We start from the raw sequence: 25,447 nt of genomic DNA, 5'->3' as shown, positions 1-25,447 counted from the left end.
ACATGTAAAACGCATTAAGGTAAGGGGATTAGGTGTCATTTACTTTCCACCGATGTAGCGTTATTGTTTTATAATATAAGCATTTACCTTGCTAAGCCTACTTTAGAGTTCAACACACTGACACAAAGTAGACACTTGGATCAAAGCATATAATAGTGTCGTAAAAACTGTAAAATTCTGAGACAGCAGTGGCTGGACAAGATATGCCAAGAAATAAAGTGTCAAAAGTATTAAGAAAAATTAAATAAAATGGCACTTCGTAACATGGAGTATGGAGTAGAGCAGAATTGAATCAGCCATATGAACGTTAAGAGTCTTACAGATAACCTCAGCACAGTGTTTCTTTTTTCTTAAATAACCTTTCAGTAGGTCCTGTTTACTCACCTAACACACCCCATATCGATCACCGAAATATTTGGATAATGTTATCAAAAAATAAAGCAGGCAAGAAGGTAGCCCAATGTGCATTACCTAAATGCGACTTGGAATGTCCACAATACCTTGTTGCTGATATCGTCTGATTCATACAACTAAGTACACCAAAGACAACATGGCAGACACTGTACAGTAACAGCAGTCTGAACCAGCAGATAGCTAAAGTAGAGAGTTGAACCTCATCTAAACGGCCACAATTACAACCAGAATGTTCATAAGCTATGAACTACATCATAAAATTCCAAATCGTAGGCTCGACTCTTACTTTTTTAAGAACTAAAAACTCTTAATGTGTTTTCTTGAATTGTGGCATCTTACAAATAAAATAGTTTAAGTACCCAATCAGTAAAATCCATAACTGTTTCTGTTCAAATTTAACTTGCCTGCAAGCACTGTAAATAAAGTGGGAAGGACGCTTGTTCAGTGGAAAGACACACGCCTCTCAGTTAACACAGGAATTGTTAGTTTTCTCTGAAAAGTCAGCCTGCTACTAAGGACCTATAGTAAAAGATCCATTTCATTGCCATCACACCACATCAGCACGAAGCAAAGATTGATGCTACAGTGGCAATGTTTGATTTTCCAATCCCTTGCTTTTTCTCTTATTTTTCCTTTGAACACTCAATCAATGATATTGTACAGATACAAGCACCCAGAACTTTCACTTCTCCCAGTATCAGGTCCGTTGCCTTACCCTCCTGCCATTTGTATCACCGCCATCTGAAAGCTGTGCCCACACGCTTCGGCTCTTTCCACCTCCACTGCTACATTCCTCCTCACATCCTGCCACCGTCTTCAGAAGTTCCGACTGCAGTGATGGGCAATTTTCTTTAAGATACTCGAATCCATTTGATCGCATAACGGCTGCATTAAAACATAACAGGACCATGAAAAAACATATAATTAAGCACAGTAAAACAATAGCCATAGAATAAATAGAAACCTTAGCCTCCACTCTCGGTTCCCGAATAATCAATTACTTGGGGTGTTCCTGAAGAATGAAAAACTTCATAAACATAACATGCAGCAGTTGCTAAATCACGATTCTGGAAATCAGTTTCAAACTCAAGCATTAAAACGATTTTCATTAATTAACATGTTAGCAAGATTACAACCTGTCCGTGCATGTTCAATGAAGTAAAATGTTATAGAAGCATATATTATAGAAGAAGATTGTTGATACACTTAGCTATGATCTAATATACATAAATTATTAGTAAGAAGTCTATAATCCTGTCATGGCGAACCATCAATAACGTGATACGTTTGATCTCTTTCAAGCTAACTACATTAAAGATGAACAATCAATCGATCGCTTAAAAGTACGCCAAGCGTAGAGGACGATTAATTCACTTAGGCAAACATAAATATGGTATATTTGCACAACCATCAATACGCTTGGTACAAGGAAAAGCACAAGCAAACAAGGTTTCACTTAAGCAAAAAGTTGGCCTGTGATTGGTGTAACGGCGAATTTAGTACACGTATCTGGTAAAAATAAAACCTCAAAAAAGTGTCTAGGATTTGTCTATCAATCATGATAGGCGACTTCCAAGACTAGAAACTTTATCCAATCAATGATTATCGAATGAGAATCACATGTTATACCAGGGGAGTGAGAATCATGTGTTATGCCACGAGATGGCCAATCCTGAACTCATCAAAAGCCCTAACTATCGCCACAATCAGTCATATATGCTTCATAATATTTTTCATCAAGTGTAGGATCAGCGATAATATGAAAATCCAAATATAAGTTCGAGAAGACTACCTCAAATGTGTTGATTGTTCCTAAACATCCATAATTTCTTGTTGGACAACAGCTATTCAGTTAAATGCGTAGGATAACTAGGTGCTGAGATGCTCTGAGGGTAGGGCAATGGGTTGAGTGGGACTTAGACAATACTAGGCACGCGTATGAGCTAGGCACTTGGGTTGAGCCTAGGCAAGCCTTTGACTGCATAAGTTGACAGACATTGGACTGAAGAAGCTGCCAATACCATATTCTATTCCTTTCTCTTAGTAAATTACTAATATTTACCGGTGCCTCCATGACCTCACAATTTTTACCAGGCAAACAAAACTCTAACACAGGCTTCTGCTGCCAAGACTACTCACTTTTCATAACTCGGTAACCTCGAAACCAAATTGCTTAAGGATATGAAAGAGACATAACCAATACAGCCTAACTTACGCTTTCACCATGTTAAGGTTCAAGGCCGTCCACACATTATGGGCTTTATGCTCCTTCAAATCCCTTGAGGAACCAACATCGTCCGCAGTATAGTAGCTAGTAGATTGCTTACTTTTTAGACCAACAGAAAAATATATGTGATTACTAGTTACTATACAACCACATGACGACAGAGTACTTGCATCAATTAGGAATTGAAGACGGTAAATCCTCCCTTGAATAATTTCTGGGACATTAAGAAAACTCCTCAACAGCCAGAACACTTGAAAAAACTGCACCATTACAGTACAGATATGAAGCTCAAGTTGCATATCTGAAACTAATTTTAACATATCAAATAAAATTAGATAATAAAGTTGGCAGATAAACTTTTGTATTGTACCTAAAGCGCATTTATGCAGTGTATACTAGTTACGAACTGATCATGGGGGTGGAACTGTCCACTTCCACAAAGTGAGAACTCATACTCAACGACAACCAAGATTTAGCTGACTAAAACTTTACTTACAAAATTTAGTTACCACTGCACATTCACAAATAATAGCATTGCCAGTGAGTAAAGAATGAGAAGTATACCTCCAAGGTTTTCAGCAGCAAATTTCAGGCAAACAGATTTTAATTCCATGGCATGATGACGGTCGGCCAAGGCAAGCGTTTTTGCCACAGAATTCACTGAGATATCCTTGCAGAGATAAGATTCACACATCAGTCTTAGTCTATCCAAACCATACTTATCAGCTGCAGCTAATAGGCTTGCAGCTAACGTGTCAGACGTGGAGGATGCAGAGGATGAACTCGAAGCAACCAGCCCGGAATCTTCCATTAAGGAATCTCTGTATATGAAATGCAGCATGGCCTACAAATCACACAAGAAGTTTATATTTAGCAAGTTGAAACAACTAACAACAATGCCTTGGCTCCCCACTAATTTCACACAAATGCTGCACACTGTTGTTCTAACAACGATACTGAGTGAAGAATAATAAAGTTCTACCTTAAAAACCTTAGGTTCTAGATCCGTGACAACAACTTCATTCTTATCTTCATCCATCCCATCAAAAAATTCGGATCGAAAAACAGGAGATCTAGCAGCTAATACCAACTTATGAGCATGAAATTTCTGCCCAGCCACATCAAAGACGACATCTGAACCTTCCTGATTTTCCAATAGCATACCAAAATGGTTTCCAATATCTGAATCAGGAACATGCACTGAGTGTAACCGAGAGCAATCAATTGTAGAAACCACAACTCCAACCGTACAATTAATTCTCAAACAATCATCTTTGAGAAAATCCGAAGATTCAAGCATAGCACGTCTGAAAAAGCGCTTGTACCCCCTAAATAATAAGATCATTCAACAAATTACATAAGGTTATTGATACATAAAAACGTAAAAAACACACAAGTTTATACATAAATCATAACAATTAACACATTTGAAATTGTTCCATCAATGGATATACAACTAAGTGCAAAAATCCAAACCATTTACCGCCAATAGTTCACAACATGAATTTTCATAATGAGTGAGCAAAAATTAACAGAGAGTGAGACAATTTCATGTGTAACACGCCTGAAAAAGTGCTTGTATCCTATAATAAGAAGGCATTTAAACAACTTAATCCCAATTGTACAAATTACGTAAAACATAAATACAAATCAAAATTAAGCATAAATGATATAAATGAACACGTTTCAAATATAGTAAGCATTATTGTACATAACAAGCGGAAATATCCTAATAATACTAATTCCAAAAAATGTAAATACAACACAAATATATTGATAAATCATACAATTAACAAATTTCAAATACTTCCCACGACACTCAAACACCAAAGCAACATAACAAGCATTATAGGACATACAATTACACAACAACATCCTATTAGTACTAATTACACAAACTTATACATAAATCATAACAATTAACACATCCAAATAATTCCAATGCCAATTAAAACCATACCACATGCTCCCGCGATATTTCAAAGTATAAGGCCCACTTTCCAACGAGCGATCAAAATGACTATGAACTTTATGTTTCCCTTTCCCACTCTGATCAACAAGTGTTAACTCAAAAAGAGCTCTCACATCTGTTCCTTCACTCGCTAATGCAATAAAAACCGATACATATGTCGAATTATCTTCTGGATTTTTACCATCTGGGTAGAAATAAATTGCCCATTGATATCCACCCACTGTAAAATTCTCACTTGCTATATGTTTCCCAATTCCCATCCCTTTAGCTAACGAATATCCTTGAATCACAAACTTATGTGATCCATTTACTGTTTCTGTTACTGATCTTGAACTCGTCGGTGAAATTAACCCGTTTTTTTCCAAAATTCCGATTTCTGGCATTGTTTAATTGATAAAGTTTGTAACTTTCATGAAATTTGAATGAAATTCCAGCTAATTCGAGTGAATTGGTGTGAATTGTTGGGAGAATTGAAGAAATTGAGTGTTAATTTGGGGAATTAGGGTTTTGGTATTTGATTTGGGGAGAGAGATATGAGGAATGGGCTAAAATGATGAAGGTGCGTAATACACACACTTAATAGATGGAAGAGGATGGTCTGCTTTTTTTAATACACTTTTTATATATATATAGTAATAACGGTATTGTTTGTGAACGAAAATTTATGTCCGTTGATTTAGTGGTTTTTTTTGTTTGACTGTTTCTTGACCGTTGGATTGATTAAGTTGTGTTTTTTATTTTCTGTTTGTTCGAATTTGTGATCCCGCCTAACTGATGTTTTGGATTGCGTGATCCCGTATTAGGATTTCTATGGTCCTTCTTTATGGTTGGTAGTTTATAGTTTGGTACAACTACAAAATAGAGCTATATGCCTATATTTCGACGATGAGAAATTGATTGGAGCTATATTTCAAGGCATGTAACATTGAATTGGAGTTTTGGTTTTTTTTTCTCAGTGAACGCTGTAATGCAGTATAGACATAAATGTGAACGTGTTGCTATGATTGACACGTAAATGATTAATACTCACCTTGTCTCCTTACCTGATTGACACGAAGTGTAGTACATTCTGTCCGCAGCATTTTGAAGTACAACTTTGAATTTTACTGAGCATTTAATTTTTGGTGGGGCTATCACTTACACCTTATGAAATACTCTGAGTACTTGCATGTCAAACAATACGACGCTGCTTCAAATTAATCTTCTGCTTTATTGGACTGCAGCAACTTCCAATCCCTGTTCAGGCTGCAGCAGCAGATTGTTTGTCAGAAGAAGCAACACATGCATCGAGACATCGAGTCCAAGATTCACTTTATGACTGTGTAAAGATTATAGACCAGTTACGACAGCTGATGACTATACTACAACATAAACTAGCAAAAACACAAGGTGATATTGCATTTTACAGAGCTAAACAAGCTCAACATTCTCAAGAAGTGCAAATAAGGATAGCATTCAGCAAGTTGAACCATCATGGTTATATTCAAGCCACCTAGAACCTTTATACTTCGATCTACAATCCATTCTAGACTTCAATCAACAAAATGATCAGGTGTGGATATCGTGAATCTATCATGCTGTATTTGGACTTCAGAGATAATAAAAGCCAATGCGTATATTGTTTGTTATGCTGTTTGTAAGGGAGTGATATTCTCCTTCAGAAATATCAAGCACGTGCTCAGCATGGAGAAAATACCACACCTGACCTACTTTGCCGCCCTATATCACTAGATCGCATCCACAAACTACGAGATCGCTCTAGACCAGTTTGTATCATTACACAGATCGTCCTATATCATGACTCATCATACCTTCTAGAAGCGATCATGTATAAAGCTACACATAGGCAAATCACTGCCGCCAGCTACTGACCATAGCCGCAAGCTACTAACACATGTTACTAATCCCCATCATTACAGCAGACCTACTAGCGCAGTTCTCACATGACTCAGCAATTTCCACCCTACATTTGTACTGATCCTTACACGTGTTGGGTGAAGATTTACTTTCATCACCTATAAATACTCCCCATATGAACTACGCTAGACCTGATTCTTCTCTCCCCCCATAATCGAGAGCAAGATACGCAAGCAATTCGCTCATCAACGAACTCCGTCTTACCTAAATTCAATCCCATTCTCCTTCCTCCCTTGTATGTAAAGGAAGACAAAAAGACACCTTTACATTGGCGTCGTTTGTGGTCTCAATTTCTTGAGAAACCACTTAAACAATCCTACAACCAAAAAGCAAAGTTCTCAAGCCCACGAAATATGGCAAGCCTCGAAGCTCAACTCCAAGATTTAGCTGATCAGTTAGGAATGATGAATGAGCAAATCACCCTACTCAGGCAGGAGAATGTTACACTACGCGCTCAAGTGGACACGTAAAATCCGCCTGGTACCTTACCAGAAGATGGCATCAACGAAGTTAATCAACAGATTAACGAACTGTCACAACGGATCGACCAAAGCGCAGTCAAGAAGGACGCCGGCCACCCAAATTGTCCAAAAAAATCGAAGGCGTCTGGCATTTCGTCCCGTTCGCCGAGGTACTTAGTAGAGCATCTCCTCCAGATTTCGTACAACCACGTTTTCCAATGTATGATGGTAGCACGTGTCCTGGTCAACACGTATTAAGTAGCTCGTTACATTCAAAGTCTCGCACTTTATAGTGCACCAGAATTTGATCATCTTCATTGTCGTTTGTTTCCCACCAGTCTCAAGGATGACACACTTGATTGGTCTTTTCACTCGAGCCAGACTCGATAAAGACCTTCGAACAACTCACCGTTCTGTTTGCTAGTTAGTACGTCCACAACAGACGTAAAAAAGCTGATCTTGATTCACTCTTCCAGCTATCATTTGGTGAAGATGAAACCATTCGCCAATTTCTAGGACGGTTCAAAGCTGAATTGTTATGCATGGAAAGTGGTATTAAAGAATCCTTTGCCATACTGGCATTCCCCAACACCTGTCGAGTGCGCAACACAGACCTCTCCAGGTCGCTGATGTAAGAACGCGTGTCCAGAAACGCTATCCGAGCTATACGCTCGAGTGGACAATTACATTAAGTTACAGGAGAGCCTGAAACTTCACGACTTAACAGAAGAATAGGAAGTAGCAGTGATCTCCGACGATGCCCCACCTACCAAAAAGCGGTCCAAACCACAGGAGCATAAGCCAAGAAACAGAACAAACAACGACCGAGAGTTTGTTGTCCTCACACGATCTCCCAGTTACATACTGGACAAGATCAAGCGAGCTGCGTACTATTAACCGACGCGGCGACAACCGATCGATCGACGACAAAGCCCTATCAAGGCTTTCCACGAAAGCAAAATGTTATGAAACTGATGCATGCTGGGGGCAAAAGCATTACCTCAAGGACCTCATTGAAGTAGGCCATATCAAGAAATACACCAACATTGCCGATGGCGATCTGCGCCACAAACTTATGGCTCGAAAGGTGTGCAGCAGGTCTCCACCTCGCAATGATTGCCACAATGTCCAGGCTCGCCCCTATAGCAGAGGGCGTCCCAGAGATCATTCCCGTCATGAGCGACGTCAACACTCTTCTGATCGCGATAATGAAAGAACTATTTATATGATCACTTTCCCAAATGACTCACTTAGTTCGTCTAGAGAGAAAAGAAGGCTTGTGGGCGCCCTTCAAGAGGTATACCACTTTTCTTCACAAGCAGCACCTACCCCGTGGAGTTCAGGTCGCAACACAGGGGATATCACTTTCACAGAGGTCGACCTCAACAAGGTTTACCTCCCGCACAATGATGCGCTCGTAGTCCATGTCAAAATCAGCGACTGGACAATCAAGCGTGTTCTGATTGACCTTGGTAGTTCATGCGATATTTTATTCTATCATACAATCCAGGAGATTAACTTGCCCAAGTTAGTCTTCATAGATCCGATTGCTCCTCTTTATGGGTTCAATGGTTTAAGAGCCGACCCAATTGGTGATATCATACTCCCAGTTTCTGTGGGATCGCGAGAAGATAAAGTCAGCTTCAATACGCGTTTCAGCGTCCTTGACATCAAGTCGTCCTACAATGCCATCTTAGGACGATGTTGGATTCATTAAATGCAGGCTATACCGTCAACACTGCATCAAGTTCTCCGTTTTCTAGTCCCTAGGGGCATGATAGAGCTTCGAAGCAACCAGCTCGAGGCCTATCATTGTAACCAAATCCTTTCAGCGAATAAGACCCACTGACTCACTTGTCGCATACGGAATGAGCCCACCAGCTACACAATGGCCAAAGACTTGGTCACTGAAGTCAGTGCCAAAGCACCCAAACAGAACGTTGGGGGCTCTAGCAAGAAAGTATATTCGCCTATCAAGATCCCGAAGGTCGCTAAAGCAGTTGTGGACCCACCAGTCAGGAATCCAGAAGTCGCTCTAACAATTGCAGATCCACATATTAAAACCCCAGAGATTGCCCTACCATGTCTCACACAACAACCAATACAGCTTCAGAAGTCTTACCAGACCCTATTGTCGTAACCACAGAAGACGCTCCAGTTCCTTCGGCCACTCCCATTAGTCATCCGATCGACAAAGAAACCATGAACGCGCGGTCCCCCCGGGCCTTCGACCACCACAAGCCACGCGATAAATAAAAGAAAGGAAAGTGAATTTAGGAATAGAAGATGATCCTAAATTCGTCTATGTAGGGGCTAACCTTGATCCTACACTCAAAGCCCAGCTTGTAAACTTTTTATCCATGAATAAAGATATTTTCGCTTGGTCGTATATTGATGTATCGGGTATAGATCCTAAAGTTGCGTGTCATCGACTAAATGTCAACCCTAACGCTCGACCAGTTCGACAACAACCTAGGAGACTATCACTGCGTTTTCAAAAACCAATCAATGATGAGGTCGACAAACTCAAGCAAGTAGGTTTCATCTGAAAGGTCGATTACCCTGAGTGGATCGCCAACATAGTCGCAGTTCCAAAGAAGAATGGCACAGTTCGCCTTTGTGTTGACTTCACCAACGTCAACCAAGAAACACCTAAGGACAGCTTTTCTTTACCTAGAATCGACCGACTTGTGGACCAAACCTGTGGCCACGAACTACTATCCTTCATGGATGCTTATAGTGGATACAACCAGATCCCACTCGCTGAAGAAGACCAAGAGAAAATGTCATTCATAACCGAACAAGGAATGTACTGCTATAACGTCCTCCCATTCAACCTCAAGAATGCTGGAGCGACTTATCAACGAATGGTAACTGACATGTTCCAGGACATGTTAGGGGATACCATGGAAGTCTACATCGATGACATGGTCGTCAAGAGCAAGAAAGCGGGCGACCACCTCACTCACCTGGAGCAAGCATTCTCTAGGTTACGCCGAACTTGAATGAAGCTGAATCCATAAAAGTACCTTTTTGGAGCATCCTCAGGGAAGTTTCTAGGGTACCAGGTATCACAGCACTGGATCAAGGCTAACCCAGACCAAATCCGAACGTTCTTGGACATGCCCGACCCGCAAATAAAGAAGCAGATACAAAAGCTGTCAGGAATGGTTGCCGCACTCAACCAATTCATATCCAGGGCATCGAACAAATGTCGACCGTTCCTACAACTTCTCAGAAAAGGTGAGCAGTTCTCATGGAACGACCAGTGCCACCAAGCGTTCTCCACCCTCAAAGAATACCTGAACACACCTCCAATCCTGGCAAAGCCAACAGATAGCGAAACGCTGGGGCTTTATCTTACAATATCAGACTTTGCTATCAGTTCGGTTCTCTTCAAGGAGGATAACAACTCTAAGAAATCGATCTACTTCACAAGTAAGACACTAACTCTAGTTGAAAAGAACTACTCTTACATCAAAATAGCAGTACTAGCATTGTTATATTCTGCATGGAAGTTCAGGCCTTACTTTCAAGCACATTCAATCAAAGTACTCACCCACCTCCCATTGAAGAATATCATTCACAAGGAGAACAAGACAACTCGCATGGCAGTGTGGGCAGAAGAACTTGAAGAACACCACATCGAGTTCGTCTCACGCACTTCTCAGAAGGGTCAAGTTGTTGCCGATTTCCTAGCCGACTTCCCTGTCAACAACCTAAATTGGGAACCAGAAGCGGTTATCTCATCCACAAAGAAGAATGACAAGATCGTCTAGTCTCTCTTTGTGGATGGATCTAGCAACCCCGGAGGAAGTGGAATCGAAGTGGTCCTAGTATCTCCAGATGGAGTAATGATGGAGAAATCAGTTTGCATCGATTTTGCGACCTCCAACAATGAGGCAGAGTACGAAGCATTAATCATGGGGCTCAAAATGGCACTACAGCTCGGTGTGCAAGAACTGTAGGTTTTTAGTGACTCGGAACTGGTCGTTCGCTAGATTGCTAAATAGTACACTACCCACGAAGGTAACCCTTTCTAAATACCTTCATGTTGTTTATCAGTTGCTTCCTTCTTTCAAGAAAGCCACGATACACCATTTTTTACGAGACGAAAATCGTCATGCAGATAGTTTAGCTTACCTGGCTACCCAAACACCGAACTGCACCCCTAGGCAGTTACTTATTGAAGTAGTTGACCGACTTACTTACCAAGATGAACACGTCTTAGAAGTCAGTGACCTGTGCCTAGGAGTGTAAAAAAAAATCGTTGACCCATCATCCGGTAGGGTACTCGGTCTTCACCCGCCACCCAAACCCGCACCGACCCGAAAATAGACCCGCCCCACCCCGCCACCGTTTTTACGCGGTCGGGCTATGGGTGTAGATTCTATGCTGAAACCCGACCCGTCAAGCCGCCCGACCCGCCCCGTGTCAAAAGTTGTTGACCCAACCCCATTGACCCGCACAATTTCAAGACTCTAACTCTAATATTTTTATATTTTGTTTATATTTTCTTTTAACTTTTGTATGAATTTGGGAGATATGAACACAAACTTATGAGTTCAACATCAATTTTAAATAATCAAGTTTGAACATTTGACAAATATCAAAAGTTCAAATTCAACGTTCGAATTTTGGAGAAGATAAATCATTCATCTTTATATTAATTTCGAATTCTTTTAATTTATATTTTATTTTTTTGTACCATAGATCTTCGCTCTCATCTTCATTTTATCATGCTATAGAAAATAATCAATTTATAAATGGTAAATCACGAGAAAAAAGTTTTAAATTTACAGATATGATTTTGGGTTCAAGTTCAAGTTTTTTTATTTTAGTTTATTTTTTATTAATTGATTCTATTTTTTTCTCTATGTTGTGAATTGGAAATATATTACTTGCATAATTAGAAAGCTTTTTTTTTTGGTGAAATTGGGTTAAAATGATAATTTCCATCCGATCCGGATGACCCACCCAAAACCCGCCCTATAAGCTGACCAACAGGCCGGGTGATGGTACTAAGACATGACACTTCAACCCGCCCCGCCTCGCCCCGTCGGGGACCACTGGATTTGTATCCCCTAGACCCGCCCCGCACCACCCCATTACTATTTGACCCGCAGTTGACCCGGCCTGCCCCGTATTACACCCCTACCGGCTGTGCCCACTCTCTGAGGATCAGATAAGTCAAACATAGATGTAGCCCATCATCGAGTACATATAGCACGGTACACTCCTAGAAGAGCGTGCCAAAGCCAGACAAATCCCATATCTGGCTCGCCGTTATTGCTTGGTCCATAACAAGTTATTCCAAAAATCTGCTGGCAGGCCTCTCTTGAGGTGCATAAGCCTAGAACTAGGTCAATTAATTTTAGCAAAAATGTATAAGGGAGAATGCGGAAATCATGCTGGAAGTCGCTCTTTAGCCACAAAGCGATCTCCCAAGGATACTTTTGGCCTCGAATGCAGATCGATGCTAAAACATATGTCCTCAAGTGCATCAGATGCCAGACCTTTGGCCACAACATCATTCAACCAGCCCGCGAGTTGATCAACATTGCGAGCCCTTGGCCATTTCACATGTGGGGAATGGACATCATGGGACCATTCATCCCGCAAAAAAGTACCGGATTTTGCTTTGTTTTAGTTGCAACAAATTACTTTACTAAGTAGGTTGAAGCAATTCCTTTAGCTTATGTCAAGGAATCACACGTCAAAAACTTTATCTGGACTCACATCATTACCAGATTCGGCTTACCACACACATTGGTGATGGACAATGGTTCCCAATTCAAGGGAAAAATGGTCAAGGAGTTTCTAGCCAAAAGGAAGATCATCCATGCATTCTCCACTCCACAGTACGCTCAAAGCAATGGCCAAGCTGAGGCTAGCAACAAAGTGATCTTAGAAAATCTGAAGAAAGAGATCGAAAAGAACAAGAGTCAATTGCCAAATCAGTTAGAGAATATTATGTGGGCTCATCGCACCACAGCTCGCTCCAGCACTGGCGAGTCACCATTCTCCCTATGCTATGGCACAGAAGCCATCATTCCCACCGAGCTGACAGTCACTACGACTCGATCAGAACTCGTCGAATCTGGACACAATGACTCCGTCCTAGCTCGTGAGGTTGACTTGCTGGAAGAACGGCGCGACCTAACCGCCATCAGAGTGACATCTTACCATTTAACTCTGAAGAAGTCATACAACAAGCGAGTACATCTTCGCTCTTTTCAACCTGGTGATCTAGTTCTGAAAAAGACTCAAGATGACTCCAAGCTAGCACCAACATGGGAAGGATCATACATAGTGGAGCGAGTCGTTGGCAACAGAGCGCACTAGATCAAGACCCAAGAAGGGAAACCATTGCCATGCCCTTGGAATACTTATTTGTTAAAGAAATTTTATCAATAAAAATGCACATGTTGTACATTCCATGGTTTTTATTTTTCAGGTTTAGGTTACTTGTGTTTGTACTCCAACCTACTCCGTCCACTCTCAAAAGACCAACCATTGCACTAAAAGCATCACCAATTACGCACATTCCTAACACTCTCAGGAGTTTCAATGCTCTCGGTGGCGATGCGGCTTTCACAAAGCTAAACACGCTCTCCATGAGCAAAGACGCTCTCTTGAGCTTACAGGCTCCATAGCCTCTCCAATTCTCACTAGTTGAGGACCTATACTTTTAGGATCAACTTCGGTGAACGCCTCTCGATGGCGATGCGGCTTTCACAAGCTAAATCGGCTCTCAGCAAGGAAAGCAAAGACGCTCTCTTGAGCTTACAGGCTCCACACCTCTCCAATTCTCACTAGTTAAGAACTTATACTTCTAGGATCAACTTAGTGAGAACACTCTCAGTGAGCAGTACGTTTTCACAAGCTAAATATGCTCTTCGCGTGCAGCACGCTCTCTTGAACTTACTTGCTCCATAGCCTCTCCAATTCTCACTAATTGAGGATCTATACTTCTACGATCAACTCAGTAACAACATTCTTAGTGAGCAATACGCTTTCACAAGCTAAATACGCTCTCCGCGAGCAGCACGCTCTCTTTAGCTTACAGGCTCCAAGCCTCTCTAATTCTCACTAGTTGAGGACCTATACTTCTAGGATCAACTCAGTGAGAACGCTCTCAGTGAGCAGTATGCTTTCACAAGCTAAATATGCTCTCCGTGAGCAGCACGCTCTCTTGAGCTTACAGGCTCCAAGCCTCTCCAAGTCTCACTAGGTGAGGACCTATACTTCTAGGATCAACTAAATGAGAATGCTCTCAGTGAGCAATACGCTTTCATAAGCCTACACACTCTCCGCAAAGCAGAACGCTCTCTTAAGAAATACTTAACGAGCAAAACGCTTTCTTAAGCTAAATCTCAGGCTCCCTAGCCACTATACACCACAAGCGTCATAAACAAAACACTAGCTACAAGCAATCAGGCATAAGCAAAAATATGCATTCCATAGACATTCATCAATAGAACTGCCTGCCTAAAGCCAGGAAATCAGTTCACAAATGCACCAATCTGCTGGGTCTACCCAGAAAATCCAGATCGGTATTCCTTACAAGTGTTGCAAAATATCGAACTGCCACTTTCGTGGAAACCAGCTCGTTGAGTATCTGCATCAAAAGGTGAACTGCTCAGGCAAACCTGAGAAACCAGTTCTATTGTTTAACTCTCTTACAGAGAGGATAACTAACATAATAACCAAAAAAATCCTCTTCACTTACAAGAAAACAAGTCCAACATCACAGTCAAGCATCACCAACAACATGTTTATCAGTAGGAGCGGCGCTGGTAGAAGGGATATTACTCGCATCGCGTGCTACGACAAGTGCAATAGTTTCTTCAACGTCACGATCTTGCTTTTCCAGCAATTCAACGTACAGTTCGGCCAGCACAGCATGATCTTCACAAGTTCGATCATATTCCTTTTGTGCTTTGCTAGCCACCACTTGACACTGCTTGGCGTACTTAGTCACAGACGCCAGCTGTTCCTGCAGGTCCATCATTGACTTAACCAGTACAACCTTCTCTTCCAGCTCGTTCTGATGTTTTTTCCTCAGGGCCTTCATCTTTTTCTTATCGACTTCGAGGCGATGCAAGCGATCTAATCAGCTTAGCCACGCCACCATCGTTGCTACCGGACGCCGCCGCGGTTAAGCTTCAATCATCGTACCCATGGCTGTAAAAATAACGTTAATGATTAATAGTTGTCATTCACACCACAACAAATTGGCACAACTACAAAGCTCACCAAACAACAAGCCACGTCGGTGGTCTTTAGGGTCGTTTCCAAACTTTCATTCTCCAGCTCGGCTTTATCACCATCTAGCACTATCCCTTCCAAGAGGTAGCTCGCTATAGAGGCCGAATGGAAGCTGCAATCAGAACGCTTAACCATGCGCTTCTTCCCCGTACGCCCAACGTAGAAGAAGTCGTTTCCCACATCGCCAGTACAAGAGGACGAACTACCAACCATAACATTATGACCTCGCCCCAAGTTACCATGTCCTTCCTGGTTTAGGTCACTATCACCTCCACGACTGGGAGACTTGAACACGACACCTCTAGGTCGCCCACGTCCCTCCACCTTCACACACTTGTCTTTCTCATAATTAGAGTCAACAGCTTTGCCCTTACCATCGTTGATAAGCGCATAAATGTTATATATTTATGCTCAATTTTATATTAGTTAGTCCGTTTATTTTATTTGTTTGATTAAGTTAGCATATTTTCGGTGATATTGCAGGAATTAGAGTAACTTGATTAATTATGTCGATATTGGAAAGAATTGAGATATCAGTGCGTGATTTTAGTTGGTACCCGAAAGAGCGTCGGAGAATTGGGTAATTATTTGGATGGGCCGAAATAAAAGAATGAAAAGCAAAAGGACCATGAACTTAAGTGGGCACGTAACCAACGGGAGTTGAGTTTAAGCCCATGTGCTGAAGACCGGACCACCCATGTTCATCTAATTAAACCAGCCCATAACCAAACATCAAATCCCACACAACTAACTAATGGCCACACCATTTCCTGTCCACCCGAGAAGCACCATATCCAAACATTAGTTTCCTTCTCCATTTCTCACTTAAGAAAACCCATCCTTCTTTTCCGCGATAATAACCAAACATCCAAGCTAACCAAGCTACGATGCTACCATCCATTTCTATCCCCACCACCATTGATCACCACCTTCGATTCTCCATCTCCAATCGCGACAAATAGAAAAACCCATCCCTTAAATCCCGACTTATTCGATCGAACCCCGAACCAATTGAGACTACACATCCTACCATTCTTCCATACGTCCACTTTCACTTTATCAACACTCTATATTCTCGATTGCACTAAAACCCAACAGGAAACAAAAGACCGACTTCCACTCAAACTGATCCAATCCCGAATCTCTCTCCACCGAATTAGACAATTCCAATTCTAATCAAACACTGCCCTAACCAAACCTCTATATATACAAGGGGAAACAAAGAGAAGGGGGCGCTCCAGAACACTGAAATAGAGAACAGGAGAGACAGAAAAGAGGAGAAACTCGAGTTAGCACTGGCGGAATTGAAGATTGGGCTAACCGAATTGGGAGAAGACGACACCACTGCTGGACTACGGTTTTGCGATGATTATCTCTTCTTTTAATTTCGTTTTTCCCTTCAGTGATATTGTCATGTCTAGCTAAATTCCAAGCTAGGGCTTAGATGAATTCCTAGACTTGCGTAGGTTTTCTAAGTTTAATTGGGTTATTGTTCTCTGACTTAAGTTTTATAGTAAATAATTGTTTGAATTCTCTGATTTCTATAGAAATTCCATCATTGATTATATCCTGCATGTTTAATCCATGTCTAGACTAGTCAATTGTTGGATTAAGTTTCTGTTGATATCGAAGCATCAGTTCTAAAGTTCATTTAAACCCCGTGAGAAGTTGTACTTATAAAAAGACAATTTTTGCTAGGGGTTTATATCGTTTCTTTGAAATTCAATTAATACAATTTGTTAGAATTGTTTAAAATTACACGCCTCATATTCGAGCAAGCAAGGGTTGCCTTTCCCTCGTGCTACTCGTAATTAAAAGAGAACTATAAACTGATTTGACTAGGATAACCTACAACGGTCTAGGGTGGATTCGAATGCCTTAGTGTTTTCTTCGTTAATAGTTAATCCATTTAATTTATTGCTTTCGTAGTAATTAGTTAATCTTAGTTAATAGTAATTCAAACTTCCATAAAAGAATATTGTCGAATTAGTTAAGTATAATTTTAATACTCGTTTGTCCTAAATAGCAATCCCTGTGGGATCGACCCATTTGCCGCAACTATTTTCAACGATAGTTGTGCGCTTGCGGTTTAACTAGGGTTAGATTAGTCTATTTAATTAGACCGACTAAATTCCTATCAAGTTTTTGGCGCCGCTGCCGGGGATTGCAGTGGTACAATTGAGTTTTAAAGTTTTATTTATCGTGATTTGTAGTTTAAATTTAGTCGTAGTTTTATTATTTCTTAGTTTTTAGTGTGTCTAATTATGATTTTTAGGTATTAAAAAAGATTTCTTCTTACAAGGTTGATAGTAGTCGTGATTTTGTTGTGGACTTTGTGAAGTTGCTTGCTTGTCGTCACCGGCCGCATAAGTAACCCTCGAAGGCTCCTCACCCGGAGGTACATCTCTTTCCTTTGGGGTTGAATTTTGTTTGTTTAGGTGTGTTTTGTTTGTTTTATTGTTTCTTGCATTTAGGAAGGTTAAATCACATTGACCAGCCCTTAGACATCTTGCATTAGGACGGGTTTTAGCCGCTCACTAGGAAAGCCCTTTTTACGTGGATCGAGTGATGGTGCTTTTGCACAAGAACTGGGAATCGTGTTATTTGGGTTTAGGAGCAAATATATTAAACAATATTTAAAATTCAATCTGGGTTCAAATATTTGTTTGGTATTGTTTGTGTGAGCATCATTTGCATCATTTATTAGAGTCTTAGGTTTTAGAAGTGGTTTATGATTGAGACTCGATCCGATAATCCAGAGTTAGCACTATTTGATTCAGAAATTGAACAGACACTCCATAGGAAGATTAGAAATCTCGCCGAGTTAGAGATACCCATAACCTTTGTCTGCAGTACACCAATTTTTGCTGACATGGCTGACAATAATAATGACGTTGTTGCCCAAGTACCTAGGTCCATTAAGGAATTCATATATCCTACTAGAACGACTCGATCGTTTTGCATCGTTCCCCCGCCGACCAATGCTAATCACTTTGAGTTAAAGCCCAATCTGCTTGGGCTACTTCCTAAGTTTAGGGGGACTGATGAGGAAGATCCATATCTTCATGTAAGGGAATTTGAAGATATTTGTGGGATGTTAAACTTCAAACGGTTTAGCGATGAGGCTATAAAGTTGAAACTATTCCCATTTTCTCTTAAGGAGAAAGCGAAGAGTTGGTTTTCACACTCTTCCATCGAATTCCATAACGGGTTGGGAAAAGTTATGCGTTGTGTTTTTAAAAACTTTTTCCCTACTCATAAGGCTTAACGCTTTTAGAAAAAGTCTATCATCGTTTGCCAAAATGATGGAGAGTCATTATGGAAGTGTATGGAGAGATTTAAGGACATGCTCTTTGCAGTTGTCCTAACCATGGCCTAGAAGGTAGGATAGTCAGATTCTCTATGAAGGTCTTGATTTTAATTCTAAGGCTATGATTGAGACCATGAGTCTTGGAGATTTCTGTGATAAGATGTAGATGAAGCATGGACCTTTTAGAAGAAGTCTCGAAAAGGTCCAGCAATGGAAAACTAGCCGTGAGCCTAAGAAGGTGGCTAGTAGCACTACACAGAATGGTTTGTTCCACGTTGACAAGGAATTTGACACGAACGCTAGGATGGCCGCTTTAATTAGAAGAGTTGAAGTCCTCGAGCTAGAAAAAGAGACAAAGTCTCCAGCTTCGGTTAACAATATCGAGTCCCCTGGTTGTGTTTTGTGTGATAGTCTTGATCACGTTATAGATAATTGTCCTGGCATAACTGCACAAGTCAATGCTTTTAATTTATACCAAAAACCAGGCAATAATCCTTTTTCTAACACGTATAATCCAGGGTGGCGTAACCACGCCAATTTGTCTTGGTCTAGGGGTATACATCAGGGAGGCCCCGTGGGTAACTCAAACCCAGTACTACAGTATGCACCTCAACCACCTAAACTTTTACCTATAGAAGAAGTCATTGCTCAATTATCACAAAACACCATGAAATTCGAGGAAACAACCCAACGGTTTATGCAAGCCCGGTCACACGCTTACTCAAGATAATGCTCAAGCCATTAGGAAGATTGAAGTCACCATAGGTCAAATTGCTAATACTTTGAATGAAAGGGACAAGGGTAGGTTTCCTAGTCAACCCGTTGGCTAATCCAAAGGGACAAGATCACGAAATAGGCTCTAACTTGAGCCAAGAGCACCACCGGGGAGCAAGCCAAGTCTATTACTATTCTTAGAAGTGGTAAACATATTGATAATAGGGTTGAGATGCCTAGGGATCACTACAACAGAACAGCACTTTTGTGACGGTTGGGAGGCGTCAGAATTATTTTTTGTGACGCTTGCAAGGCGTTGGAATTTAGGCGTCTGTGTTGGTGTCAGAATTATTTGTGACACCAGGTGCGAATCATTAATTGCTAATTCTTGGCCATGCGCCGTCACTAAATATGCATTACTAACGCCTGTTCGCCATCACTAAATATGAATTACTAACGCTTGTACGCCGTCACTAAACGTGCATTACTAATGCCTATACGCCGTCATTATTGAACTTTTGAATCTCCCCAAAAACTGGCGCTATAACTTGGCCAAAACAAATTGCGCCTCGATCTTCGATGGTAATTATAAATTTGCATTTTTTAAAAGGCTTATCGACACTGTCGGCGTCCACAAATTATTATATATTTGAAAAAATAATATTTGTTTTGGTTTCCATCCTAATATTTACCTTATCCACCTTCCCCTCAATTTAAGCGTACAAGAGAGGAATCTCATCATCTAAAACACAGCAGACCAATATGTACGCAGCAGCATTTCTTCATTTACATTAAGCCACAATTAATTAGCTTGAGCGACCACTACAAATTTCCCACAACAGCTTTACTTAATCGGTGGTCATCTACCCTCTGGGCGACCAAAGAGTCCATAGCTTAATTAGCCTTCCATATCACAATGCAGCTCGGTAATTAACCCCAAACAACCCTTCTCTTAAAAGCTCCACTTGATGCAAATTGTTAACCAGAATAGCAATGCTTGAGCTTTTATTGTTGCAGGACTGATGAAAAGTCAAACCACGCCAAGTGTCAAGTATCATCGCCATTTCTCCCGAGTAAAGTAAGCGCCGGATTGGATGCCATCACCAATATTCTTCTTGGTCTTGACCTTATCGAGACGAGCTTTTACGGACTGGTTGACTTGTTGAATTTGCCTCTCATGCTCTTTAAGCATTTAATCGAGATTCCCCAGGGGAGAGGCATTAAAGGTCGAGTAATGGATCCTATTTTTCTTGGGTGGGCCATAACCCCTGAAAAAATCAATGCAAGTTAATTTCAAACATTTAACAAATAAATTATATTTTCATCATACGATATAAAATATCAATGCCGCTTCTGATCTGAGACATTTTAACATGGCTTATTTGTTAAGATCCATATTCTCTTTAAAGGTTCTTAACCTTTCATGTCATCACTCTATGAGATGCAATATCGAATTGAACTCACTCGGCTACCTAATTGCGGCAGATCGCATGGACACCCATTCTATAAAATAGTGGAGCAGATTATATATCTTCATGACTAATCACACATCTTATCATCCTGTTAACATATCGTTTCCAAATAAAATAATATAAGCACTGGTGATAAATTATCGAAAGTCACTGATTAAATGGACACCCTAAGAAATAACCCTAGTGCTTTCGTTATGAGTCATGCTCATTTAATATGATGATCCAACAAATTGGATATCCAAGAATACAAATAAAGGAATCAAATACTCATATATGATTAAAGCACATACAAAGTTTTCTGGCAAATAAGATTGTGTTGTTTAAATAAGACAGAGAGTTATTTAATGGTCTATCTAGTTGACTACCAACTAGTTCCTTGCTACATACCTTATCACCTTTCTTGTGGGAAGAGGCGGGCCTATCCAGTAAATGGTTGTTCCATTTCGTTTTTTCGGATGGTTCGGCATCATCTAGGCTGATTGTATTTAGAACTCAGTTGCTTATCCACCCATCGAGAATGTGAGTTCCTCTCTCCGGGGGTTATTGAATAGTGCCTTTGTTTCTTGATGCCAAACCCGAGTGTTCATAAGCTCCATTGGGCATGGGCATGTATGATCTCTCGAGTCCTTAAACCCATATGTCCACTCTCCATCCCCTTTTTGTTCCATGAAGATCCATACTTTTCGGCCCCTGCGGGAGGATCAATGGGAAAGCCGAGATCTAGCATCCTCTTGTGGATTGTATTTCTCTTTGTTGCTTTTTGGGTTTGGTTGGGTGGCCGCTTCGAAAATGCCATAGAAGTCAAGAGAGGTAAAGGAAAGGTAAAATAAAGGCGAAGACTTCAATCAAATTGATAAACAAATATAAAAAAGGGCCAACTCTAATACTTGATTATGAAGACATGGACATACTTGTAATGAGATTTGTAACTTCGGCATTCACATTTGGATCTGGCTGCGGCGTTGGAGTTTCTCGAATCCCTCCTCCCATATTGATTCACGGCCTTTACTTGAGAAGTCGCGCTCTTTGCCCTGCATAAATATCGTCGATCCAAGATATCTTTGGTAGAGAAAATAATTGCATGATAGAAAGAAAATAGTAACACTTTGTGCCTTTTGTGGAAGAGGTTGCAGTCCCTCGATTAGTGTTACGGATCTTCCTTTTCATTTTCATATTCAAAAGCAGGCGAAGAACTTCTAGCTACCATCTAAAACCATCTATAGAGGACTCTAGGAGATGCTACAAAAGCCTCACAGTTTACATAAATGGCCTCAAATACAAGAAAAAACATTTTTGAAAAATGGTTTGCCACCTAAAACAAAAGAGCATGAGGGAGTCTCACTTTCGGCGATTAAACCCGATATAAATTTGAATAGCATTTTCGAGAACAAAAGAATGACATAAGCTGAAATAAATTAATTATTACATACCTTCTAGCTTCCTCATCCCGGAGTTTAGTATCAAACTCCTTGCTTTCGGTGGATACTTGGGCAAAGTTGATGGATCATGAGGGGTATGGCTTTGTTGTAAAGAACCCGACCAAACAAATGATCTTGAAGTTAGGAAAAGGAAATAGCAGGAAGTATATATATTGAAACATTACTTCTCAAACCAGATGCTCCAAATAGGACATAACTAAGAAGTGAAATTTATTGAAAATTGACACTTCATTTATGTTTTTAAAGGAGCATGAGAAGGAAATTGCCAACAATTAAAAGAATTCAGTGCAGAAGTAGATGATCCCCGGGCTTCGAAATAGATGATCCCCGGGCTTCAGATTCTATAGCAAGAAGGACATCCACAAGGTCCAAAGTAGAAGAAGGAAAGTCCTTGAAGCTATCAGTTAAACACCGTTGGTACGGATGTTGAGGCTTGAATATAGTTGCATGCGGCAACCTTGATTTTTTCCAGTAGTCCTCAGAGGGAGAACCACAAAGCTTAAAGATCTTATGCATTTGCTCCACCTAGATATATTGAAAGGTTGAGAACACCAGGAAAATCCAAACCCTTAGGATAATAATGGCTTTGTTGGTACTATTTACAGCAATTTGACTTACTTGAGATTTGATTTGCAATGCAAATATGCGCACCATGAATGATAATTCTTGAAGATTTTATCCGTCAAGTGAATCACGATTCAGGATCGCCCAAATTTGAAGCAATAAGTTAAGTCAATCTTATATCTTATATTAGATGCAAATAGGAACTGTTAAGCGAATGAACTGAAGATTAAGATCTACCAAATGAACGGAGATAATGTACCGCTCATAGGCTTCCGTGCTTTATTCCTTATTCCAACATTTGCAAGTGGCAATATTAAGTGCTCCCTCTGGTTCGCTACATTTCCTTTTTTCATCCAGACATTTCAAGGCAGCACACAGAGAAAATGAAGTAAGTTTGAGCAAACAAAATGATATTAAAAAAGAAAGAGAAATTTTGGTGATCCGAGATAGAGGAGTGAACTTCCTTTTTTCATCCAGACATTTCAAGGCAGCACACAGAGAAAATGAAGTAAGTTTGAGCAAACAAAATGATATTAAAAAAGAAAGAGAAATTTTGGTGATCCGAGATAGAGGAGTGAACACTACTATCCACCTTACTCATGAACAAAAATATGCAACAGGTAGAATATTTCTAGTGGACCTTATGCCAAAACCTCAGAAGATTATTAGTAAATTGTTTCATGGGTGACTAGGTCTAGTCGTCTATCCAATCTAACTAACTGTCGCTTCCAGGGTAAAACCCGACAACTCATGATAACACCATGAGTTCGCCTGAATTAGCTATCTCACTTAGAAATTCAAAACATCTCAGCATTATTTATTCATCAAAACATGTATGCAAGAGAATATGGATCCATTATATAATGCAGGATTAAGGGAATATCAAGAAATTATAATATACTCGAGATCAAAAGCTAGTTCTTGAAATAATACAACGGAAAATATTTCCTTCACCTGAGACAGACTCTAGCTAAGCATCAATGAGATTCAGAGTTTCTTCAACCAAGCATGTTAAACTGTTATCAGTAACTTTGCAGTGTCCTTATTGTGTTCTATAGAAACAGCTTTTAATATCTGTTTGTCGACCTTGGCAACAAACAAATAAAAATCTCTTAATCCTTTTAGGTTGAAATAAATAAATAATGGAATCATCTGCTCATATTTCTCACCTAAAATTTGGAGGCGGTGGTGGTACTTCAACCTCCTTCGCTTAGGCGATCGACCACCCTAACTTTCTGTCTAAGTCCATCACCGCAAAAGGAGTAATAAGCATTAATAACCCAAGTAACAATGAGAAGTGTTTAACAAGATGGAATGAAACCCACCAATCTCTTAAAACTATGCGAGCTCGACTTCGAACTTGGGCACATGCGATCGTGTCTAGGGACTTCTCGAAACTAAGAAGAAAACCAAAATGAGTCAATCCATAAAACCCGTTTCGCAATAAGAAGGAATATTGTGAATTTTACCTCTCTTTGAGCTTGGGATCATGAATTTTAGGGCAAGGTCTGACACACACCGGATGAAATTAATTAAACACAATTATAATTTAAGAAAAAGTAATAAAAATGAGTGTAACTAACCTAGATCAGTTCTGGTGTTGACGAACAATCAATCAATCCATGGTAGTAATACACAGTAGTCACCTTTCTCTCTCCTCCTTTATCTGGGCTTGAGACCCGGCAATGCAAATTTTTATGAGTTGCATTGGCGGAGTTAAAAAAGGGTTAGTAAACTTAACTCTAAACCTGCAAAAGTAACCACAATACATATGAACAATCAATGGTAAGGAGCATACACACATATATAAACAAAAAGAGTCCATTCACTACTAAACATATCCATGAACAAAAGGTTCATACAAGACGCAAACTAACAATAGATAAACTATTTGTCCCTCGTACTTGAGTTCCAAATTAAAACAGAACAAAAACAAACGAAATTAATCTTCATATTGCGCCTGCCTCCATTTAAATCAAGAAGCCTCCGGCTGACTATATATCTCGTAGATACAAAATATCATCACGGGGACCATCATACATAGGAGCATCACCAACCAAGACATTGGTAATATAGACAACCTTTTCATCTCCCATAATATCTCTAAAATGACATTTTTGGCCGTCGGGTCTTAACATACCCATTAGCCACGTGTTCACCTTTCCTCCCAATATCTTCACATTCGGGTAAGAAGTCCTAGAAGGAGGGTTCAAAGATCCATTTCGATTAATCAAATTTGGAACTTCTTTGAGTCACGAGGGGCGAGGGGAAGTAGAATCAACTTCGGTTGTAGGTGTAGATGGTTGGCCATTTGCCGATCCATTAAGTCTCACATGTTCAAGAATACCCTATACACACGGTGAACAACAACAATTACATAAATAAAAAAAGTTACAATTATGGGAAAACAAGAAATAGCACCACGACCGTCATAACTTACGCCATCATAGTCTCCATTCTCGTTTGGCTAGCCAAGAGGTTTCCCAATTTGTAGACTTCACCTCGGCTAATTCATCCTCGAGCTTCGATTTACTTGAGCTCTCATGTTCAACTAGCTCCTCTGGATAGCAAACGTTTGCAATTGTTTGTTGGACATGCAAGAGCTCAATCCACGAAATCTGACTCCTTTATCCTTCCCAAAAACTTGAGCCGATTGGATCACATGTGATGTCGTAAACCGCTTCAC

At 40.3% G+C, this 25,447-nt stretch overlaps 2 protein-coding genes across 3 annotated transcripts; one reads left to right on the top strand and one right to left on the bottom strand.

The window, feature by feature from the left end:
* Positions 1-425: 425 nt before the first annotated feature.
* LOC147485803 (BTB/POZ and MATH domain-containing protein 4-like) lies at positions 426-5,308 on the bottom strand. Of its 2 annotated transcripts, XM_086570472.1 has the most exons (5): positions 4,602-5,308; positions 3,624-3,969; positions 3,206-3,485; positions 1,379-1,426; positions 426-1,299 (listed from the first exon to the last, which is right to left on the bottom strand). In XM_086570472.1, the coding sequence occupies exons 1-4, from the start codon at positions 4,994-4,996 to the stop codon at positions 1,380-1,382; spliced, it is 1,068 nt and encodes a 355-aa protein (XP_086426598.1). In that variant the 5' UTR covers positions 4,997-5,308; the 3' UTR covers positions 426-1,299; position 1,379. The 2 variants fall into 2 exon arrangements, with proteins under 2 accessions (XP_086426598.1, XP_086426597.1); XM_086570471.1 differs by lacking the exon at positions 1,379-1,426 and having other exon boundaries at positions 4,602-5,213.
* Positions 5,309-8,066: 2,758 nt separating this feature from the next.
* Positions 8,067-8,708, top strand: LOC147485802 (uncharacterized). Its single transcript, XM_086573585.1, has one exon. It carries the CDS (start codon positions 8,067-8,069, stop codon positions 8,706-8,708), a length of 642 nt encoding a protein of 213 aa, XP_086429711.1.
* Positions 8,709-25,447: the final 16,739 nt, after the last annotated feature.

Source organism: Coptis chinensis, chromosome 7 (genome assembly GCF_015680905.1).
Source record: "Coptis chinensis isolate HL-2020 chromosome 7, ASM1568090v1, whole genome shotgun sequence".
NCBI classification, from domain to species: domain Eukaryota; kingdom Viridiplantae; phylum Streptophyta; class Magnoliopsida; order Ranunculales; family Ranunculaceae; genus Coptis; species Coptis chinensis.
This window is presented reverse-complemented; position numbering and strand designations above follow the sequence as displayed.

Excerpts from the sequence above, each read along its gene's own strand:
- LOC147485803 (XM_086570471.1), bottom strand. The coding sequence starts at position 4,996 with ATGCCAGAAATCGGAATTTTGGAAAAAAACGGGTTAATTTCACCGACG. Across the intron at positions 3,970-4,601 it reads AAATATCGCGGGAGCATGTG|GGGGTACAAGCGCTTTTTCA; the intron begins GTATGGTTTTAA and ends CTTATTATTTAG. Across the intron at positions 1,300-3,205 it reads TGCTGCTGAAAACCTTGGAG|CCGTTATGCGATCAAATGGA; the intron begins GTATACTTCTCA and ends GTTTTAATGCAG.
- LOC147485802 (XM_086573585.1), top strand. The coding sequence starts at position 8,067 with ATGGCTCGAAAGGTGTGCAGCAGGTCTCCACCTCGCAATGATTGCCAC.